This window comes from Hydra vulgaris, chromosome 12, assembly GCF_038396675.1.
Source record: "Hydra vulgaris chromosome 12, alternate assembly HydraT2T_AEP".
NCBI lineage: Eukaryota > Metazoa > Cnidaria > Hydrozoa > Anthoathecata > Hydridae > Hydra > Hydra vulgaris.
In genome coordinates, this window is record NC_088931.1 from 53,040,290 (window position 1) to 53,065,000 (window position 24,711).

The window sequence follows — 24,711 nt, forward strand, 5'->3', positions numbered from 1 at the left end:
GTATTAGCTGATAACATTATGTTTTATACTTTTAACATTGTGTTTTATGTTAAAAGTAGAAAGGTTTTTTTCGATGATTTTTTATATTGTTGTTAAAATTTGGTATCTATGGATTTGGTGGTTTTTTTTTTTTTTTTGAGGGGGGGGGATTAGCAGTTAACAAGATATTTATAGTTAATAAGATAGAAAGATAGAAGTTAAAAAAAAGAGTTAAAATTTTACTTATACAATAGTAGTGTGGTGGTAGAGTACTCATTTACCTGCATGGCGTAATATCTGATGTTGTAATTACACCATCAGATCTCTTGCTTTGTAGAATGGAAATTAAAATTACTTATGGACTTAAATAAAATATCTCAAATAACTTCATATAAAATTTATTTTAAATTCATAAAATGGGTAATACCTGTAGTATACTGTAAAACTGGTTATAAAAGTGAGAATCAAGTTGATTTTATTGCTAAAAAGTTATGAATGTATTATATATGTAAAAAAAATATATTAAATTTTTTATAGAGGTTAACATTATTTAAATCATGAAATAGTTTAAGTAACGGTAACCTTAAAAGATATAAGCAAAAAATATATAATAGCAAATGCATATTTTTAAAAGTAAAAATTACTTAACACATTTTAGATATTACAATATTTTGTTTCATTGCTTAGATGGTTTTTGTTCCGATTTCTCACATAGTTTTTTAGTATTGGCTGTAATAGAGAAAAAAAAATTATTGGAGAATAATTTAGTCTATTTGAGAAATTATGCAAAAGAGAAGTTTTTGTCTAATGGTTTAATGACAAACTCAATGAAATAAAATACAAAAGCCAGTCAATTAGCCAAAAATATTATCTTTTACCATATTCTTATTCATAGATCAGTACAAACACAGACATGTAGAGTTTAAAATCTTTAAAATCTTTATTAAACAAAAATAGTAATTTTTAAAATTTTTTTAAATTAATTTACCTCCCCAAGGCCGAGAAAGCCACTAAAGACAAGGAGGCTACTTAGTTGTGGTTACAAACCCTCTCTCAACTCTATAACTCCAAAACACGAGCCTTGACGAATAAGTTTGCTGCGCAGAGAAACAAGTTAAGAGCAGTACTACCAGGGACATGGTGGGAATCGAACTCGGAACCTTTCGCTTATGAAGCCAGCGTTCTACCACTACACCACTACCATATTAATAAAGTTGTTGTGCTTCTGATAAATGAAATAGCAAAAAGAAGCACAGTTAGGCACATTAATATTAATTAACATTAATATTAACTAAGGCATAATAATATTATTTGCGGGTTTTCGTGAAAACTCTTGGTTTGCTTTGCAAAGTTCCTCCTATAATATTCCTGAACTGCTAGAGTTGTCCAGATGTTTCTACAGGGGCGTGGTGGCTCTAAAAAACCCATGCGGGATTTTTATTAAAAGGCCTATCTATGCGGGATTATACCATATATGCTTGATGTAAAGGCCCATACGAAAAAAAAATATACATATATACATATATATATATAAGAACTGACTTTATTCTAATAAATCATTAATACAAACTAACAAGTTGAGATAATACTATATGTAATTAATAGTATTGCTTGTAATACTTCAAAATAAAAAATGGCTACAACAAGATATAGCGACCACGTTTTTGTGTTGATTTTCTTAAAACACAACTTTACCGCAAGCAAATACGATTAGTATTTTATTGTTTGAAGAACATAGCCCAACACAAAATTAAAAATCAAAGATTTTAATTTTTCTATTATTATATAATAATATATATTTTATTGTATAATAATATAAATTTTTTTAAATTATACATAATTTTATTCTAAATTAAATATTGAAAATCTTGAAAAATAAGAAATTATTTTTATAGATAGTTTATGCTTTCGATTAGTTCGGTGTTTTAACCTTTCTTAACATTTTCGCATTAACTCACAACAGCAAAAATGCCGCTCTAAAAATGGTGCCGTTATTGACATAATTTAAACATAAAAGTTTTTATAACGTAGTTTTATTTAGCAGTTATTTAATTGAAAAGTATTTCATATTTTAAAAAAAATGCTATTCTATTGTTTTTTCATTTCAAAAAAAAAACAAAAATAAAATAATGAAAATAAAAAAATTTAAAGCCATGGAATCTTTATAATTCATTTTAAACTTACCTATAATTAATAGTAATAAAAATGTGTTGTAAATATATAAAGTGTATAGTTGTAATATCAAATTTTATTTGAAAATATTTGCGGTACTCCCACACCTCAATTAAAATAAGTTCGTTAAATAATATGGTTTTACGCTATTTTTAAAAGGTTATTTATGTTATACATATTTTTAAAGTCGTAGGAGTTACATATTAAAAACGTGTGCAAGTTATTTTAATTGATAGCGGGGAGTAATTTTATGGTTATCTTAATTGTTATTGACATGTTTAAATACTCATAAAAATTGACTCAGTGAGTAAAACGATATGAGTAACAGATTTACTAATAAGATATTTTTTTATTATAATATTTCAACAAAGATTCGAACAAAGCACTTAAAAGGTACTTTTTTTTTTTGTTCATTTATAATTGTAAATGTATTCTAAATTTTGTTTAATTTTAATTATGTGTGTATTAGTGTGTGATTTATCATTTTGAAAATTTTTTTTCCAGAAAAATATGAAAAAACAGAAATCCGGATGGGAAAAGAAGAAAGAAAAAAAACAAGCTGAGTTAAAGATGTTGCAATCGGGACAAAAAACTCTCCCTGGATTCTTTGCATCATCATCAACTACTCCTATACCATCTGATTCCAATGATACCTTTGAAGCAATTACAGACGAGGTTTCTAGTCACATTAATTCAGTTGACTTTTCAATTTCGAAAACGTCAGACCATATTAGTATTCAATCCCTCCAAAAATTGGATAACATAGATGATTCAATTAAACTTTGGCAAAGGCCAGCAACGGGACAAGAGGTAAGTTTTATAACTTGTAGGCTCAGCCCATCCAATTCAACCAAGCTCTGTAAAGAATACAGTATCCAGAGGTTATAAACGCAATATTGATAACGAACAAGATGAAACTGTACGTACATGGCTCAGCTTTAACCGGAAGAGAGAGAAATATTTTTGCAGTGTATGTATATGTTTTAATGGTGATGCTAACAACCTTTTCGTGACTGGATGTCCGTTAGACCCAACCGGAAGATCACACTATCAACACAACATTAATAGACATGAGCTATCAGTTGCGCACTCTGCAGCATTAGACGCATTCTTTATCTCTAAAGCAGGAAAATCCACTCGTCACCTTCAAGACCAAGGGATTAAAACAGTTGTAGACCAAAACCGTTTTGTTCTTAAAAGCATAAAAAAATGGTGCAGTTGGCAGAGGATCAAAAATTACCTGGCTTAGAAACGACACCTTTGTTTCAGCGATTATTCCAGCGTGAATCAATTAATCTCTGCAACCCTGTTGAAATTGGAAGAAACTGGAAAAAAATTTGACCACTTCTGGAGATATGCTGATTCAAATTGCAAGGTAATAATATCAATATTAAATTACTTTGAATTATCTTGTTTGATTGCTTCATAATTATTTAACCTTGTTAAAAGAATATTTTGATACATATACATTCTAATGTTAAAATATTTGCATGTTAACTATTATATTTATAGGTACTTCAAAGAAATATATATGGTATCATGAAATTAGATCCTGAAAACTCAGAGTTGAAAAATGATTTAGAACGTTTAAGTATAGCATACGGAAACGGTGGTGGCAGTGTCCGTATGAAACAGCTATATGCGTTTCCGAGATCAACATTTCAAGAAATACGTTCTTTAATATTCGGTAATATACTGACAGAGATGCGTGCTAGATTTAGTGATAAAGGATGCGAAGATTTGAATACTTTGTGTTCAATTGTATGTCCAAATATGCTGATTTGTAAGACTGACAAAGAAATTGATGCGTACAATTTCAATACATATATCGCAAAATTCCCATCATTGAACAACATTGATTGTGTTAGTCTTGGACAAGAACTCAAAATACTTCGACTCTATTTGAAAGCTCTTGGCTCACGTTGAATCGGGATACTGAATGACGACAATGAAATGGAAGATAGCGAAGCAGAAAATTCAGATAACAAAGAACGCGTATTGGCAGAAAATGACTACAAAACAGGAGCTCATAAAGAAAAGAATCATATTGTGCACCAATGTCTTGTATGCACTTACAAGTAAGTTTTTCATATTTTATTATGTTCAGTTATTTATTTTATTTTAAAATTAATTATGGTTATTTTTCCATACTTTAGATATATTCTGCAACGGAGAGCATTAGGCGGATCTTTGGCAATAAAAAATACGTTTCATATATATCACCATATTTTGACGATAAGTGTTGATATGAGTGCGAGAGAGTATTTTTCGCTCTTAAACATGTAAAAAACAAATTAAGAAACAAATTGACCCAGGAACATACGCGAGATACGTTACTATGTTACTACAATGCGGATATTTTAGAGGAAATCCCTTTAGATAAAATTGTTAATATATTTGCAGCAGGAAGCCATGAACGACGCCGCCTTCTACTCGGATAGTTTTTTTTAATATATACTTTATATTTAAATATGTATTCCTTTTTTTAATCTGTCTGAGGACAGGATATTACGGAGTGAATTCTTTATTTAACATACAATAATATAAACTGTATAAAAATAAAAAACTTTATTTATCATAAAACAAGTTTATATCTGTTTCGAAACGTTACAAAAATGCAAAACATATGTTCGATACTTATTTATATAAAACTTAATTTAAAATTTAACACCAAAACATTTTTCTTAAATGAATTAAAACGCTATACAATTACTATATTGTAATTGTATTGCGATTTAATTTATTAAAGAAAAATGTTTTGGGGTTAAATTTTTAAATTAAGTTAATTTAAGTTAATTTAATTATATAATAATAGCTATTATTATTGTTGGGTATGTAGACTTATTTAAATTTATTTCGTCAACATTACGATCGTTAAAAACCATTTATGGGTTCATAATTTTTCTTATGAAAAAAATATATCATAATGCGTCTTAAAACATCTACTTTGTTTTCAGAGCAATATTATTATTATGCAAAATACTAATATAATTGCGCTCAAAGCTAAAGACTTTATATCAAGTGATTAATAAAATTTAATTTTTGTAAACAGAAATATTGTAAATGATTGTGGAATTTCTATAAAATTTTAAAAAAATCAAAATTTGCCAAAAGGCCCATATTTAGATGAAAAAGTGAAAAGCCCATGCGGGAATCCCGCATAGCCTCTGGGGCCACCACGCCTCTGTGTTTCTACAATTCTCCTAAACACTCTAGAATGTTCAAAAAACTTCCAGAACTTTGAAGAAACTCTCAAAACTTTCTAGAACTTTCTTGAATGTTCCAAAAGTAGCTGTACAAGTATTAAAGCAACGGTGTCTCGAGCCAAGATTCTAATTTGTGTTATTGCAGACTGAAAGAATGACCATTTGTAATTGAAGTTATTTATTTGATATGGCATCAACAGGTTGCTTGCATCCAGCTGATTCATTCTGCTACATGTCTAGATTATTCATAAAGACAAGAGCAAAAAAGTATTTTGTCGAAGTAAGTCATATAATGTGCGAGGCCTACAAGGCAAACTTTGGCATGCTGGTCAGGGACCAAGACAAATCTTGGGCACTGCATTTCACATGCAAATATTGCAAGAAAAAACTTGAAGGTAAATTGAACAGTTGCTTCTCACTTAGATGTGTTTTAATTTATTCTCATAAAATTTCATCTATCTAGTTCATTTCAAGGAGTTGTAATTTGCAAAGTTTTGTCATAAGTCCTGTACTGTAGAAAAATATGTTCCATATTGAAATTGTTCCATATTTTGAAATTTCCTGTTCTCAAATTATAATAGTTCTTATGTATTATTATGTGCTATGTTACAGGTAAAGACGTGAACAATTTAATTTTAACGATTTTAATCATAACGATTTCATAAGCCCAAGGTCCCTTGGGCTTATGAAATCGAATGCTTAGCATCTGATATTCAGACTCAAACAGTGGAACTTGTTTAACAAAATGCACAAGTCACAGATCAGAGGAAACAGTATCAAAGATTCTCCAACTTTTTCAGTCAGCGTGATGGGCTGTGCTTCTGCAACAATGTTGCTGGTCTATTCCAGGCTATAGGTATTGCATGTAATCCTATTGAATGCTGTTTATTCATAGACAGTTCATCCCAGAGCTTTAAAGCCATGTTGCTTCGCAATAAAAACAACTACTCATCTCTCCTGATGGCCCACTTTATGCATCTCAAAGAGGGCTACGCTAGTGTCAAAATGTTATGGAGTGCATTAAAGTATGATGGAGACGGATAGGAAGTCATTGTTGACTCAAAATGTTGTTATTCCTCATGGGTCTTTAAGGAGGTTTCACAAAATTTCCGCGTTTCCCCTGTCTCTGAGACAGCTGTGACTCTAAGGCACATTCTCGCACAAAGGACTGGTCGCAACGGACAGAAGTTTCTGTTTGGAAGAGCGACGTGAGGTGGGAGCCGTTGGTAGAACTTCATAAAGTGCTTATGCTACCACTGTATATCAAGTTAGGCCTTATTAAGCAATTTGTCACTGCTCTTGACAAGGAGTCAGCAGCATTTCAATACCTTCAAGATCTTTTACTAAAGCTGTCCAAGGCTAAGGTCAGGTCAAGGCTGGTATATTTGTTGGACCACAGATCAAGAAGATCATCGAATTTGAGGATTTCGCAAAGCTGTTGAACAGAACGGAGAGAAGGGCTTGGATCAGTTTCATTGCAGTTGTTCAGGGCTTACTAGGTAATCACAAAGCTGAAATTTATGTGGAGTTAAGGCAGACTCTCATAAAGAATCATGCCAAAATGGGATGCAGAATGTCTCTGAAAGTCTATATCTTTGATTCGCATCTCAACAAATTCAAGGAGAAACATGGGCACTTACTCCAAGAAGCGAGGCGAGCGCTTTCATCAAGATATGTTGGACTTTGAAAGTTGTTACCAAGGACAGTATAACGAAAACATGATGGGGGACTACATTTGGGAGCTACTTCAAGAGAGTGATTCACAGTACAATCGTAAATCTAGAAAATCTAAACATTTCTGAACCTTGTTAAGTGCTTTCCGACTGTGTTTGTCTATTCCTTGTGCAATTTTTGTTTTTACTCGATGATAATAAGGAAAATAAAAATCATTATATTTTCACAAAAACAAGTTTTCTTTGTGCTGTTGTCGTGTAAGCAAAGTTTGTGCTTAATGAAGTCATTTTTTGACATATTTTAGACATAAGCAACTGAAATATAACACTTATAAGCCAGGAACAAAAATTGTGATACATAGTGTAATTTTATGATATTGATGTATATGCGGGTAAAATTTTAAACTTGGAAGTTTATTATGCATATGATAAAAACTTCAGCCAAATCAAAATCAAAGAACCAGTTACTTCAGTACTTCAGTTACTTCAGTACTTCATTTACTTCAGTACTTCATTTACTTCAGTACTTCATTTACTTCAGTACTTCATTTACTTCAGTACTTCATTTACTTCAGTACTTCATTTACTTCAGTACTTTATTTACTTCAGTATTTTCTTTCAGCCAAATTTGAGGTTTTCAAATTATCTTACTTATTACTTCATTCTGGATTGATAACAACTTGCTTTTGCAATATTTGACCACTTCTGCAGCTAAATAAAGTTCTTTTACAAATAAAACTGATACCTCAAGTTAAAGTTATTAAATATATGCTGGACATAACAACAGTAACAGTAAAGAAAAATACAACAGTTTATGTATTAGAAATGCAGCTGTTTTTGGTGACATGAAAACTTTATTTTTAAGAAATTTAGCTGATTGAATTAAAGAATCTCAATCATTTTCAGTTTCAAGCTCATAAAAGTTTATATTAAATAAGAATATTCAAATTATCTTTTGATATCGTTTATTTGACGTTTGTTCAGAAGAAATAAAGTCGTAAGCAAAATCATTTAACTGCAATTGTAAACTAATAGATTTTTTGTTAAAGAAACAGTTTGTTTAATAATTTTTTTTGTTGTTGTTAAAAATTAGTTAAAGAAAATAAAGTGGTTTAAGTTTTATCTTAAGGAATTAAATATATAAATTCCTTTTAAATATATGAATTATTTTTTGTCATAATAGTTTAAAAAATGCACGATTTATTTTGATGTAAATATTTTATTAATAAGATATTTTGTTTATTGTCAATTCAATAACGTAAAGTTTTAATGCGTTTGTTTAGTTTATGAAAATAAATTATGATCACGAATATGTTTTTGGTAACTGATAATAATAAAAAACTCTTTATTGTTTAAAAACATTATTATTATTATTATTATTATTATTATTATTATTATTATTATTATTATTATTATTAACAGTTAATAAAATAACCAAAAATCAACTGTAAAATTATAAAAGAATATACAAATATTATGTTACGTTTTATGAAAAAAATATTTTTTTCAAAATAAAATTTAGTTCCTATTTGAAAAAAATGATAAAAACGATTTTTTAAATAGGAACTTAGATTTTATTTGTAACTTTTGTTATAGTGAGAAAAAAAAACTGTCTGTATAATTTTTACTGCATTAATAAAATAACTTTAATTACAATGTGGTACTTAAAAAGACGCTAGTGATGCAATATAACTTCTAACAATACAAAATATATTTGCTGAGTTGAGTTACTTTGAAATGCGTTACGCGTTTTTGTTATGCAGCGAAATCTCGTAACAAGGCCTGTAAGGTTGTCGGGAAGAACAAAATTGTTGCTGATTATCTGCACACAGCGAAATATAATATTTTTTGCTGTTTGTTTGATCATTATACAGCTGTTTTACACAAAATGTAGGTGTGTAGTAATGACTGGTATGTCAAATGACTGGTAAGTTTTGTGTCTAAGTGACTGGTAGGTTATGTGGCTAGTAGGTTTAGTTTATGTTATATCTTAGTTGTCTTCCCAACTGGAATATTTAACAATTTTTAAATTCATTTTCTATTTTATTCTTCTATTTATTATTTTATCTCCCTAAGGGTAGATTTATATATACATTATATATACAGAATATTAAATTATTCTGATTAAAGTTCATAAAAAGAATTATTCATTATTAGTTAGAATATTATTTAAGCAGAATATTAAATTATTAAGATAATCATCTTGTCTTAAAAGACACGGAAAAACATAACTGTATTTAAATTTTAAATTTGATTTTAATTATATATACATTCACACATTGCATTATTTTAGCTCATCACATAATAGATTCACATATTGGATTCTTTTAGTCTATTACATAATACATTCACATACTTTTTAATTTTTATTTTTTTACACCTTTTTCTAGAAACATGTTATGTTTTATATTATTTTTAGTTCTAAAAATAACGCCAAAAAAAGCCAAAATAACTGACTAAATCTTTTGCTTTTACTCTTTGTTTTCTGTTGCTAAGATGCGGTTTCTTTGCTAAGATGTGTTAGATAATCTATAATGGATTTTTAAGCATTCAATTTTGCGAAAAGCTATGCTTGCAGAATGCAATCAAAAGCTTTTGAGAGGTTCATAAGAAAACCCCAAAATAATTTACTTTTTATCTACGCATTTTCTCTATTTCTCAGTTAGGGGAGAATGGGGTGAGATAAGGTATGTCAATATGTCAGCAGAAAATTTAGTAACTCAAACTTTTTTTATATTTGTAATAAGTTTAATAAAGCCAAGATAACTGACTCAATTAAAGTCAAAATGACTGACTGTTATTTTGGTTTAATTGATAGTAAGAATGTTTTCGGAAAATAGTTTGTTAGATATTATATTTTATTTATTAAAATTTTGTAACTTTAAACCAGGTCTAAATTTAAATATATAAATTTGTAACTTTAACCCAGGTCTAAAATTAAATATATAAATGTAGTTTAATTAAAAGTTGTAATAGTATATACATAAATGTTACAAGTTGTAATAGTATATACATATATATTAAAAGTTGTAATAGTATATACATATATGTTGAAAGTTGTAATAGTATATACATATATGTTAAAAGTTGTAATAGTGTATACATATATGTTAAAGGTTGTTATAGTATATATATACATTAAAAGCTGAAATAGTATAAACATGAGATATGAAATATTATAAAAGTTATGATATTTTTTATCTTATATTTTATAGTATATATCTCAGATAATCTTAGTTTCAGGAATTAAAATAAAAATGTTATCTTTGTGTTTGTGAATATTTTTGTTGAATACTTTGATACAAATTTGTACATAAAAACTTATCATATAAAACAAATAGAAAAATATTACTTGTTTAGTTTTTTGTTTGATGAACTTGCAAAATTTAATGTGACTAACAACTCAAAAGAACAAATTCTTGAAACTTTGGAAAAAATGAGTGGAGTCCTGGCATCTTCAAGTAAGTTTCCTTTTTAGAGATTGACAAGATTTATAAATAAATTTAAAATAATTAGTAGATAACTTCAAACTTTTAATCTGCATTTTACAGAAAGTTGAAACATTTTTACTGTAACCACAAAATACTTTTCTGTTAACCTTAAGTGCTTTATTTAATTTCAGATAAATATTTTTGAATACTTTTATTCTTTGGTTGTAGCTATATTTGAAAATATTAAATATTATTCAGGTTTTTCTCAATAATAACCTTGAGTATATTAAATATTATTCAGGTTTTTCTTAATAATAACCTTGAGTATATTAAATATTATTCAGGTTTTTCTCAATAATAACCTTGTTATACTTTTTCTTTGAGTATATTAAATATTATTCAGGTTTTTCTCAATAATAACCTTGTTATACTTTTTCTTCTACTAATTTTAAAAAATATTTTCAGTTGTTAAAAAGCTATAAGATGCTTGTAATCTCTTTGCATATTGTATGCTAAGGGATAAGTTTTAATGCCAAAATAACAGTATTTAACAAAATAACAAATAGCAGTCAGCTTTAGAGTGATGAACACAGTTTATAAAAATATAAAACTTCATTTATCAAAGTTATTTATCCAGTTTTTATATATTTTGTTATTAAATTGGGTATAAATTTTTAATATAAACTTGATGATATATGTTTTTAACTTTATTTCGTTTGGAGTTTCTGATTTAGATTACAAAACGAAAAAAAATTTCCACATGTTAAGTTAATTCTAGTCCCAAATTCCATTATCATAGTGTCCTCAGCCTTAGAATGTTCAAGGTTTTTAAAAGTGTTCTAAAAATTCTGGAAAGTATGATTTTTTATCTTCAAATCTCCTGAAATATTTTGGAATAATTTTTTCCTAATAATCATTTAATAATTTATGTTAATTTAAAAATTTTTTAAAATGATTATAAAAAAACTATACATCATTTGAAATAAAATTGGTATTAAATGAAGTTAAAATAATTATAAAATAAAAAATTATATCTTATATTAGATTGGTTATAACATAGCACAAAAAATAAAGATAAAATTAAAGAAAAAATAAAGAGACAAAAAACACTTTTTGTTAAAGGGTTTGTACTTTGTCATTGTTATTTTTTGAAAGAAGTTGTTGATCTCTTTGCACCTACCTACCCCATGACAGGGTAGTGTTAATTTTTTCTCATTGGCGATAAACAGAATCTGTTTACCTTCATGCAACACGAACTCGTCAGTCTCAGTTTAAAAATAGGAGACATAGAATTAAAGCTATAAGAATTTATAAGGTTAATATAAAAAATTAGACAGATGTCCAGAAAAAAATCAAGATTATAAAAGTGAAAAAACTCAGTTACTTTACGGAACATATTCAACCATAATAGCCTCAGAGAAAAAGATGATATTTTCTTAGAGTAAGTGTTAGGTGAATAGTTATTGAAACAATTGAACAGGTTCCCGGTATAAAAGCAGGTAGTAAAGAGAACAAGATTTAGTCACTGATCACGTGTATCTTGTATACCGTATAAAATTACTTTGTAATATACCATATAAAAATGAACCTAGTTCCGATTCTAGTTATTTGCTATTTCATTGGAAATTTGTTTATTAGTTTTATAAGTTTATGTTAATTCATAATGTACACCCTTTAACCAGAAATATTCATTTATGTATAATTTATATATAATTAATACCATGTTACCATTAAGGGTGTTCAAGTAATGGGAAATAATTACTTAAGTAATTTTTTTAAAATTACTTCAGTAACTTAAGTAATTTTAAGTATTTTTAGTTATTTTCCTAACAATGAAATATTACATCCATTTTTGTTTCATAGTACCATATAGCTATAACAAATCATAGCGTAACTAAATTTTCAAGATAGAACGCTAAAAACATAATTTTTTGATCAATTGATCACTTTTCAAATATGTAATAAATAAAATAAAAGTCCAGACGCACTAAAACATCTTTCGGCAACAACTTATAATGGTGCTAAAATCTTTGAAGTACAGTGCAATTTTTTAAGCATTTTCAGAGAGTCATTTGGTGCTTCGATACTTTTCTAATATTTACCTTCCTAAGGCCGAGGGGGCAACTTCAGTTGAGGAAGCTATTTTTTTTTTTTTTTTTTTTAAATTTTGGTTACAACCCTCTCTCAACTTTTTATTTCCGAAACACAAACCTTGACAAACAAGGCCACTCTGCAGAGAAACTATGTTAAACGCAGTACTTCCAAGGACTTAGTGGGAACTGCAAACCTCCTGCTTACAAGGCAAGGGCTCTACAACTTCACCACTACCACATTTCAGAAATTCAGCCATTTCTTTTTTAATGCAATCTAAATCATTTAAGTAAGCCTTGTTCCTTATTAAATTAGAATTTAGAGCTAAGAAAAGGTGAAGTTCTTCAGTCTTACTTTTTTTTTTGTAAATGTTATTTAGTTTCAACATAAGTTTTACATTCAACTGTATGATCTTTTAGATTGTAAGAACTTAAAAATATCTCCTGCTATAACTTGTTATATTTTATAAATATCTCCTGCTATAAATTCTTTTTCCTTTCGATAGTCTTAAATATAATCTTTTTTCAGCAAATTTAACATATATAACAAAATAAATAAAAATAAATAAATATCTAAGAGTGACATTTACTTAAAAAAGTACCAAATATTTGAAAAAGTTTAAAAAGTTATTATTTAAAACTTATGACGAATTTTAAAAAATGACTCGAAGCATACTTGAAAATTTTTGAAAGAACTGGTAAACTTGAGATATTTAACAAAACCAAGAAATCATCAAAATTTTATAAAAATTTTTATAAAATACCAACTTCCTTTTGATTAAATTAAAAAAAAAATTACTTGATTTTACTTATCTAATAAAAATTTACTCAAGTAATTGACTCGTTTAAACAATTACTTAAGTACTTAAGTTACTTGAAACAGTCCTAGTTACCATTTGCTTTTATCCTTATTTTATATATAATTTCTCATAAAACGATAAACAGAAAAAATCTGTTTAACTTGATGCAACACGAACTCATCAGCCTCAGATAAAAAATAGGAAACAGAATTAAAGCTATAAGAATTTATAAGGTGATAATAAAAAATTAGACAAATGTCAAGAAAGAATCCAAGATTTAAAGATGAATCAATTGAATATATTGCAACTAAAAATGATAAGACTTTTTTTTTTATATAGCCTAATATTGAACTACAGTAAATCAGTAATGTTACATAGCGGGTCATAAATTTATACTTTCTAAGAGATTACAATCCTATCTGCATGTTGTTCTAATACGGTTAAGATTGGGAATTACATAGCACTAAAAGTAAAGATCAGAATTTTGATAAAATTAAAGAAAAAATAAAGAAACAAAAAACATTTTTATTTTTATATGGCGATAAACAGAAAAAATGTTTACTTTCATGCAACACAAACTCGTCAGCCTCAGTTGAAAAATAGGAAACATAGAATTAAAGCTATAAGAATTTATAAGGTAATAATAAAAGATTAGACAAATGTCTAGAAAGATTTCGAGATTATAAAGGTGAGTCAATTAAAGATATTCCTGAAGATCATTTGCACAAAAATTTTTGTCAAACTTTTAGTTCAATTCCTAACATCTATTTGCCATTAAGACTTTTTTTATTAACTTGTTTATTTCTGAAACACTAAAAAAAAAAGTAATCTGATTATGAAAACTCTCTTTTCTAAAAAAAATTTTTTTATTCTTTTGGTTCATTTGTTGCGAAAAAAATTTTCACTTGATTACACTTTTACTCTTTTTAATGTGTATGAAAAGAATTTTTTCTGAACATAACTCCTTATCATATGGATCTTCCTGATGACAAAAGGTTATGTTTAGAAGGTACTTAATTAAATCTCAATTGCAAAGAGCAACTTTAAGTCTTCTTCATTTGGAGAAGAACAAATTTGAGCAACGTTTGTCATTAAAATTTTTTAATCTTTGTAATTTCCTTTGTAATTATAATTTCTCATAGTTGTTTTTCTTTTCATTTATAAAATTTTAGGATAGGTGAAGACAACTTAGCTTGTATATGAAATACTTTTATATAAAACCCTATTTTAATTATGGGAGAGGGTACAAAGCTCATAAACCTTGAATAGTAATCCTCTTAGTGTTAGTATTACAATAAACATATAACAGTTAAAAATAAACAATAAACATATAACAGTTCAAAGTTAAGTAGGGTATCTGGTTGTAAAATTTGCTTTAAATCCTCCATAATATTTAAATAAGAAAGTGGTTTTATAGAAATCCACACAAACTACACAAATGTGGAACCATATACCTTAAACATTAAAAAAAAATTTTAATACTGAATTATTATTGATATATATGTTACATTATCTTTTTTCAGAATCAAAAGCCTTTGGAGGAAAAAATTATGCCCTTGATAAGTTCTCTTCTGCATTAAAGGTATTTGTTTTAATAAGATGTTGTTTTATTTTTTGCTTTTTTTTTGTTGGTTTATTTTTTTTATAAAATTACTTTTTTTTTTTCTAATAACATTGCTTTTAATAAAATTGCTTCTGTTGGTTTATTTTTAATGAAATGTTTGTAATTATCAACTCAGTGTTTTATTAGATTTAATTTATTATATATATATATATATATATATATATATATATATATATATATATATATATATATATATATATATATATATATATATATATATGTATATATATATATATATATATATATATATATATATATATATATATATATATATATATATTTCAATAGTACTATATATTTTATATATATATATAAAATATATAGTACTGTGAATAAGTTTTAGACCACTTACATTTTTTCAAAAAATCCCGGAGAATTCTTCTCTAATATTCAAGTTTGTAGTTCTAAATTATAAACTTATTAAAACACATGTATTTTACACAAAATATGGAACAATTACAAACTTTTTCATGTCAAACATCATAAAAAACTCTTAATATTTACCTTGTCCTCCTTTTGCCTCAATCCCAGCCAATATTTGCTGGGCAATAGATTCATACAAGTTAGTTATAAAATCTTGGGGTATGTTGTGCCATTCTCCTTGAAGTACTTCAAAACATTCTTCAGCATTTTGGGGAGCATGTTCGACCTTCTTTCTGTCCAGGTAATCCCAAATATGCTCAATTATATTCAAAACTTGACTCTGGGGAGGCCAGGTCATCAATTCCAGTACTCCTTCCTCTGCCATTTCATTTAAATAATTTTTTGCCACTCGGGAACATTGTTTTGGGTCATTGTCCTGCTGCAGAATAAAATTATGACCTATTAGTCTCATTCCGGATGATACATCATGGTGCTTTAGGATATCCACATAATGTTCCCCGGTGAGTCGCTCCCCTATTTTGATCAAATCACCTACTCCAGATAAAGATAAACAGCCCCAAACTTGTAAAGAGCCTTCTCTGTGTTTAATAATAGGGTTTAAACACTCTGGCTGATAGGCTCCTTCAATTCTTCTTCAAACATATTGGCATCCTTTTGTTCCAAAAATTTCGAATTTGGGCTCATCAATGTAAAGAACCTGATTAAACATTTCCTGGGCCCAATCTTTGTGTTGTTTTGCATATTTAAGTCATTTTTCTTTATTGCCACACCGTAATAATGGTTTTCGAATATTTTTGTCATCTTTTGTTAGCTTAGGAGGTCTACCACTTTTCTTTCTATCTTCAAGGGAGTCAGTTTCTCTAAACTTTTCAATGATTTCTGCAACAGCATTCTTCGAATATCCTGTTTTGGAAGTAGTTGTTATGACACATCGTTTTAATAAATAAACAAACAAATCCCTCATTTTTTCTCATCAATTTTGTTTATTTATTCAAAATAATATATTCTTTCAACTTTTCTTATATATTATTAAAATTAAGTGCACTTTAAAAAAATTACATAGGAAAAAAGTTGTAAATACGTCTAATTATAAAAGTGGTCTAAAACTTATTCACAATACTGTATGTATAGGTTTGTGATATAGTTGGGTATATAAGGCTACAGTTTTTAAATTTTTCTTCATCTAAACTAAAAAAAGTAGATTACAAAATGTAATGTCAAAAAGTAAAATCTTTTTTAGTCATTGGTATTGAATTATAGTTTAACATTTTAAAATTGTAAACTTAATTGTAAAAAAATATATGCCAAAGTTTTAAGAGGGAAAAAACGATAAATTTTATTTCTTATCTTAATAACTATTTGGGTTGTGTAGGAAAATGAGACAAGGAAGCTAATCATTTTTTTTCTTTTTTTTACAACCTTTTCTTAACCTGTTATCTCTAAAACACAAGCCAAACAAGGCCACTGCACAAAAAAATATGTTGAGTGCTGTACTACCAGGGACATGGTGAGTAGTAAGTGCAGGGGTCCCTATAAAACCTTGCAGTACTCCTAAAGTTACTGGAAATTAAGAAGTGTGTAGGCCTTTGAGAATGACTTTAATACTGCGGTTAAAAAGAACTGATTTAATAATCTTAAAACTTTTATATGAAGAAACTAAATCTAGAGAGTAGACTAATCATAGGATAGTTTGAGAGGCAGTAATGGAAGCCATACCTGCTTGGATCTAGGTGGTTAGATAAAAGACTCATTTATGCATATATAATATGGATAAAGACAGTCTTGATAAGGGTACAGCTTTAAAACTGAGTTACTCAATGGTAAGGTTTCCTAAATTCTGAGGCAGCACTCAGAATAGCTGATTCAACAGCTGTAAAATATTAAAGTATTATTAGTTACTTTTCGGGCATGGATGGTGTCCCTGTTAGTATTATTGGTATACATCGTCAAGGTCAAATAAAGAACCTTTTGTAATGATTTTGGGTTGATTAGTAGGATTAAGGTTGCAATCTATGATTGAGTTTTATGTGCTTTTGTTTAGTACTACTTCACTCAGTCACCTTTCTTTTTGATGAACTTTTTTGTTCATTATTGCTCTCCTTCCTCCACTGCACTTATTTAAAATATTACTTCTAATTAAGTTGATAATAAATAGTAAATACCCTTCTAATTAAATTGATAAGTAGTAAATACCCTTCTAATTAAGTTGATCACTTATTTTCATGACTTGATTTGTGACTTTTCACTGATCTTAGTTTGCGTTTAGTTTTTCTTGTTCTCCTTAGGTATTATTGGTCTCATGTTCATATTTAGAATTATTATCATGCTAAACTTTTTTTAGAATTTAGAATTATTATCTCAGTTAACTTTTTTTAGAATTTAGAATTATTATCTCACTAAACTTTTTTTCTTATAAGGAAAAATGTTTGTTTTTTGAGTTTAGATTTTTTTTTGAGATTTCTACTAATCATCTTTAAAGTTGTTTCTTTTATGAAATGAAAAAGCAAGAAAGATGTTGGAAAAATATATTAATGAGTAAGCAAGAAAGATCTTGGTATAAATTGTATTAAAAGTAATCTTCTAAGTACTCTGCAAATATTCAAAGTGAAAAAGTATTTAAAAGTAAATGTATTTATATCAAAAAGCAAAGCAAAGTCTGTTATAGTACCAAGTGGAAATTCAGGAGCCAGTGGCTACAGATTTATTGGCAATGAAATTCTTGGATTTGCATTTGAAAAATTTAGATGTCAAGAATGTCTTTGATCATCTCTGTTGTTGTTAAGCAAGAATAAAAGTCAAAGTGAAAAGCATTCATAAAATTTTTATGGTTCATAGAAAAAGGATTCACTTCATTTATCATTAAGTTGCATTTGTGGTTTAAACTTAGACATTGACACATCAAAAAATTTCGCAAAGTAATATAAATAAAAAAGTGGTATATGTCACAACAAGTATCTCCTTTCAGCAAAGAAATTTAGCTGATGCCATATAAATCTTACCAGAAAATCTTGAGCTCACATGTCACACAATATGTTGTTAGGGTTAATAATTAGCTGATGCCCTATAATCTTACCAGAAAATCTTGAGCTCATATGTCACACAATATGTTGCTGCAGCTGAGCAAATAGCATCATATTTAATTGCAAAAAAGGATGCAACACCAGGAGAAACCATCAAAATTTTAAGATTAAATTTTGGAAAAATCTCAGAGAGTTACACCATATTTCATTTATTTTAAAGCCTAATGGTTTTAATTTTTAGTTAAAAAAATATTTTGTTGATATTTTTGGACAAAGTTTAGTTGCAGGAAAAATTGAGTGCTCAAAAGCTTTTTAGTTAGCCAAGAATATCAACTGTCACTCTGGTCAATTGTCTGTTACAAATGTCACAGTTGTCTGTCACAAATTCTGGTCACTCCATCAGAGAACCTTACAGAAAACTACAGCAACATCAAGCATTGGCTTTTGGTTCAAGCTGATGTTTTAAACTTTTTTATTTCTTGTGATATAAAATTAGCTAGCATTCTGTGTGGACTTCAGTCTCATGCAAACATGCACCTTTGCACATATTGCAACATTAATTAAAGAAATCTCTCAAGCTGTGGACCTTCTTGAACAATTGGTTTCTTTTTGGAAACTTTTCAAGCTTTAAAAACTTCTTAAAGCAATGTTAAGCAAGCCAATAGTTTTGTAAATGTGGTCCATGAACCTATTGCTTCTGAATCATCCAATGCACTAAATTTGGAACTCATACCACCAATGAAACTGTACCTCTTTGGCATTATTATTCATCTGCTCAGAGCAATGAGAGATGTCTGGTAATAAGCATAGCAATGGTTGCCTGAGTCAGATTGAATTGGAACAAGATTCAGCCTTCCAAATTTTTGGTTTCATTGATACATGCAGAAAGTTTTAGGCTGTTACCTTTTGCATAACCTTTAATCATTATATTAATGAAGAACTTTTAAAAAAAATCTTGCGATTCAAGAACTCCTATTTCGTAAAAAAAATATATTTAATATTTTTTGCCAAACTGTAGCATCACCCTGAAAAGTCCACTCTTACAAAAAATGTTCCAAAACCCAGCGAACTTCCAGTGATATTTTCCAGCGAACTTCCAGTGATCTTTTCTAGCTAATTTTCATCCTAAAAAATAAAATTCTAGCGAATTCGCTGGAACTTTATTTTTTAAGATGTAGTTTTTTAGGATATACATTTTTAAAATGTACATAAACATTTTAAATAGTTAAAACCGATAAGCGCGAAATAAAGCAAATTAGGCATAGAAAAATAAAAATGTTTAAAATAATATTTATTTAAAAATATTGAGATTTAAAATTCAAATACAATATATGAATCATAAATTATCTTAAGTATGAATACAAACTTTCATAAACTTTTAACAAAAAATAAAAAGTAAATTCACTAATATTAGGTTTAATGTTTTTTTTTATTGACCCTGGCTCAGATTTTGTTAAAAAAAGTTTATGTAAGCATATTGTGGGTCTTTACTATATATTATGCATGTTTCTATACTTAAATATAGAAACAGAGCGAGACAATTATCTTAATAGTGTTATTTGATGCATTTAAATGGTTTACATTTTTTTAAGCTTATTAAATTTTTTTCTATTTTAATCATTTAAACCAACAAAACAAAAAATCATAGTTGTATTTTTCTGTTGTGATATAGAGATTCAAATCATAAAATATAATATATCAATAAAATTTATAAAAAAACCTTAATAAAGCAAAATCATTTTGCATAAGCATGCCTGAGCTTGTTTAAAAAACTTCATTTGAATGAAAAAAAAAAGCGTAGCTCATAAGTTAAGAACCAAAAGACAGTAGGTATATTTTTTGTTCTAATAAATCCAATTTGTTTATTTTTTCTGATACCTTATCTAAACTTTTTAGAATTTTATTTATTGGATATTTTATCATAAAAATCATAAATGAGTTCAGCGGTCTGTTGGTTCTCTACTGACAAGTTATCAAAACAAACAAAAATTACGAAAATTGTAAGTTCGTCTTTTAAGAAGTACTTGACATATTCCCTTCCGTTTGGGTCTTTGGAGCTAAAAAAAAAAAATGATACAATATATAAAGGACATATATAATAATTAAAACATATATAATAAATAATACATAAAATAAAAAGTAAAATAGTAAGCAAAAATAAAACGGGTAAAAACATAAATAACTTTAAAAACCAAGGATAAATTATAAAAACAAAAATATATTTTTATTCAAAAATTAATCATTACTCAATAAATAGTCAATAAAAAAATTTGATTGGTGACACTAAAATATAAGTTTAGCCCAAACATGTGACAATTAAAGTTAGTTATTATTAGAGATTATACAGAAATCAAAAAAATTAATACAAAAAAATATACTAAAGCAATAATAACAAATACAAGACTTTAATTAGAAAATAAAAATAAAAAAGATCAGACAAAAATCACAAGCAAGTTAAAATTAAAAAATTAAAAAATCCTATTATTAATCGTTTTTCTATAAAATAAAATAAGGACATGATAGTCTTAACAAAATAATGTTAACAATTAATGATGAAAACTGAAGATATAAAATTATAATTAAACACGAAAAGTAACACCAGCATTAAAATATACCTGCTTTAAAATAAGCTCTGCACTCGTCATTAATTTTTTCACAGATTGCAATACTGACATCATTTTTTGAAAAGTTTGGAAACTTGCATATTATAAGTTCTGTAAAAATTGCAGATTAGCAGATGGTGAATTGATTCTGGAATTCCAGAGTATAAGAAGTGTTTAAATTTGATACTTTTTTTACCTTTTATTAAATGCAACACAGCTGGATCAAGGTCAATTTTTTTGAAACAGAAAACTTTAAAGAGTCTTTTTTTCCTGATAGCAAAGCATTCACCAACTTATTTCTTTCATAAAAATGGCCTAATAACTGTTTGACCAGCTTTTTTCCTGTGGGTGCTGTTAGGACCCTATTAGGAATCATGTTTTCAGTGATTTCTTTGTCACTGCATATATAATCTGTTGACTGTGTTGTATGGCAATCTAATAAATGTGCTGGCACTTGTTCTGATAATTGTTAATGCATCGATAGTGGAAAGTGTGAATTTGTTAGCAATGTTGGTTGTAAATGCAACAATGGTGGTGGTGTTTGTGGAGCAGAATATAGTATGCTGGTAGTAAAGAAGATGAAGAAAGCATTTGAAATGAATTTGAAGTTGATTGAATGTTTTCTAATTGAAGCTGATTGAAGTCAATTGAATTGAATGAATTTTCTTGAAACGAATTATGATTATTAAGAAAAAGACAGGAATCGCGATGATCATTAATGGAGTCATTAGTTGAAAAAACTGTTTGGATTGGGATTAGGTTGAGAAAGGAGGAGTTGCTGGTAATGTTAGTGATAAAAGAGGCTGTGTTTGGGAATTTGTTGGTTGCAAATGTAATGGAATTGGTTTTGAATGAGGTGTCAGTGGTTGGGAAGTCAACATTTTTACTTTCTTTCTTGGGAACTCTTTGCTTAAGTCACCTTCTCCTGCTTTGCCAACAAGCCCTAAAAATAAAATAAAGTCCATACATTTAAAAACATAGGGTATTATAAAACTAAGGGTATTTTAAACAGATGGTATTGTAAAACAAAAGATATTATAAAAATTAGAGTAAAATAAAAGTTTCAAAGTAGAATATCTATTTAAAAGTTGGCCATTTAAATCTACTGAATGGTCAAACACAAGCAGTGAATATTTAAAAGAAAGATGAATTACACTAGAATAATAATAGTCATAAAACAGCTGATAAAGGAAATCACAAATGTTTAGTTATTACCATTCTATTTAAAAAATTTTTATAAAACATTTTATAATAAAATTCTTATTAATGTAAAAAAAACTAGAATTGCTAAAATTGATCTCAACTGTGTCAGTATTTTATTTAGAATACAAATGGTTGTTTACTTTCTATTTTTTTGTACAACATTGTTAGCTTTTTATCAAAATATTCTTTTAATGCTGTAGAATGAGTATTCTAGACATTGTAAAAATATGTCTACTTTTCCAAAATTGATTGAGTTCAATATGTTTCCATTATTGAAGAGTTAAAGCCATTTTTATAAATGGAACTATTAGTAGAATAAACTTAAGCCAACATTAACTCCATTTGCTGAACTGTTTTATATTTAACTCTAACAGAATCCTAAAAAGTAAACAAAGTTTTATCTAAAGTTTGAACTGATATTGTTCAAAGTAAATTTCATAATATATAAACCTCAATATCATTTGTTACGTTTAGCAACTTCTTATCTTTTTTTTTTTCTTGAGAAGTGAGCCTTATTTCAATAATGCTTCTTCCATACTGTCTAAAATTATATAAATATGTAATTACTAATTTATAAATGGTTAATATATCTTTAAAAACAGATGTTTGTAATACAACAAACAATGTCATAGGAAATATCTAAAATGTTGGAAACATACGCAATTGAAATAATTAACTACTGTAAATATAAAATATCAAAAGAAACTTAAAACATTTTCAAATTTGAAATTTACCAACCACACATATAACTTTAACCTTCTCAATGGGGCCTTTATCTTGATTATTAAGTTTTGTGTATCTTATGTCACCTTCTTTGTTATTTACAAAAAAAGCCCTGTTAAGTACAGATGTGTCCCATTCAACAGAGACAGATTCGTTGTGAGACCATTGTACAACAGCAAACTTAGACATTGTGAATACGAAGACTTACATTAATTTAAAGATTACAAATGAATACATAATTTTGAAAAATTTTGAAGTAAACTATAAGTTGCTATTAAATCTTATACCTCATCTATATATATATATATATATATATATATATATATATATATATATATATATATATAATATATATATATATATATATATATATATATATATATATATATATGTGTATATATATATATATATATATATATGTATATATATATATATTTGTATATATATATATATGTATATATATATATATATATATATATATATATATATATATATATATATATATATATATTGAAAAATCAGCTATTATCTATGATTTTCAATAATCTACAATAAAGACATGAAAATAAATTTTTGTGAAATTATAAAGTTGAATATGTATTCGCTTTAATAAAGTGAACTTACTGAACAACATACCTGTGGTTTTGGAGATTGAGTAGTACTTAAAATAGTAGAAACTGAAACTGTAGCTACAAAAAAACGTTTTTTACAAAACTTGCAAAAATAATTTCAAGAAGTTATATCTGTCAAATTTCAAGAAAGTTAGCAAAAGTTATAACAATATTTAGTTACACAACCAGGAACGTTTTTGATTATTGGAAAAACAGCTCTAAATTTCCATTAAAGTCTTAGATCACTGGAAATATAATGACATTTTTCGTTAAACTTTCAGTGAAGTTATAAAATTTGCGGAAAACCCAGGGAATTCAGTTAATTTCCAGTGATCTTTTACATTTCCAGTGAAGTTTGAATGGCTGTTCGCTGGGTTTTTTTGTAAGGGCATGCTGCTCTGAATACCTATATCAATCTAGTTTTTTTCCTTTCACATCAATGCTTTAGAATTCTTTCCTGTTTTCATGATTCAAACAATTTACTTTTGTGATTCAAACAAATTACTTTTTTTTTAAGACTTCTGCTTCTTTGTTCATAAACTCTCTTTTCACTCCCAGTTTAAATGAGAGTGAAAGGAGACTTAAAGTGTTCACTCCCAGTTTAAATAGTTGTTGGGAATCATCCCAGATAGTTGGGAGTAAATTTGGTAAATGAAACACATGGTTTTTATTTATTTTATAGACAATGTTTATGAGAGTTTCAGAAGCAAGCTGTGAAACTTCAAGAAATCATCTTTCAACTCAAAGGTTTTACAAGGTAATTTACCCATTAAAATCATATTACTATATACTAGTATAGCATAATATAGTATAATAATTTAGTAATAGTAGTACCATAAAGTAAACATAAATGTGCTTAGCTATAGTTGGGTCAAGTGGGTTAGGTTAAAAACTATATTTTTAAGTTAGGAAGCTGTAATTTATCAGTTAATACTGTTGCATACCTAAACTTACACAAAACCTCATTGATGACATCATAGTTTCATTACTCTTTGTTTTGTTTTTTTTGTTTTTTGTTTTTTCTAATAAAGTTGTTAATTGTTTGTTGTGGATTAAAGACCTCATTTTTACTTTAAAAACCTCAACTTTAAAAAAATATGGAAGGATAATGATATATATATATATACAGTATGCGACAAAAGTGTTTACATGTTTTTGAAAAATATTCTTTTTTAAAATAAATGATTGAAAT

General features: G+C 27.3%; 1 protein-coding gene across 6 annotated transcripts in view; it reads left to right on the forward strand.

Moving 5' to 3' along the window:
• The window catches only part of LOC100209743 (regulator of telomere elongation helicase 1), a 64,950-nt gene that overhangs the window by 25,363 nt on the left and 14,876 nt on the right, over nucleotides 1-24,711 (forward strand). For all 6 annotated transcript variants that reach the window (XR_010642517.1, XR_010642518.1, XM_065813682.1 and 3 more), the window contains exons 12-14: nucleotides 10,391-10,491; nucleotides 14,875-14,933; nucleotides 24,202-24,276. Coding sequence is in view for 4 of the 6 variants with exons in the window: in XM_065813682.1 (XP_065669754.1) it covers nucleotides 10,391-10,491; nucleotides 14,875-14,933; nucleotides 24,202-24,276 (235 nt within the window). In the remaining 2 variants the exon portion in view is untranslated. The remainder of the gene's footprint in view (nucleotides 1-10,390; nucleotides 10,492-14,874; nucleotides 14,934-24,201; nucleotides 24,277-24,711) is intronic.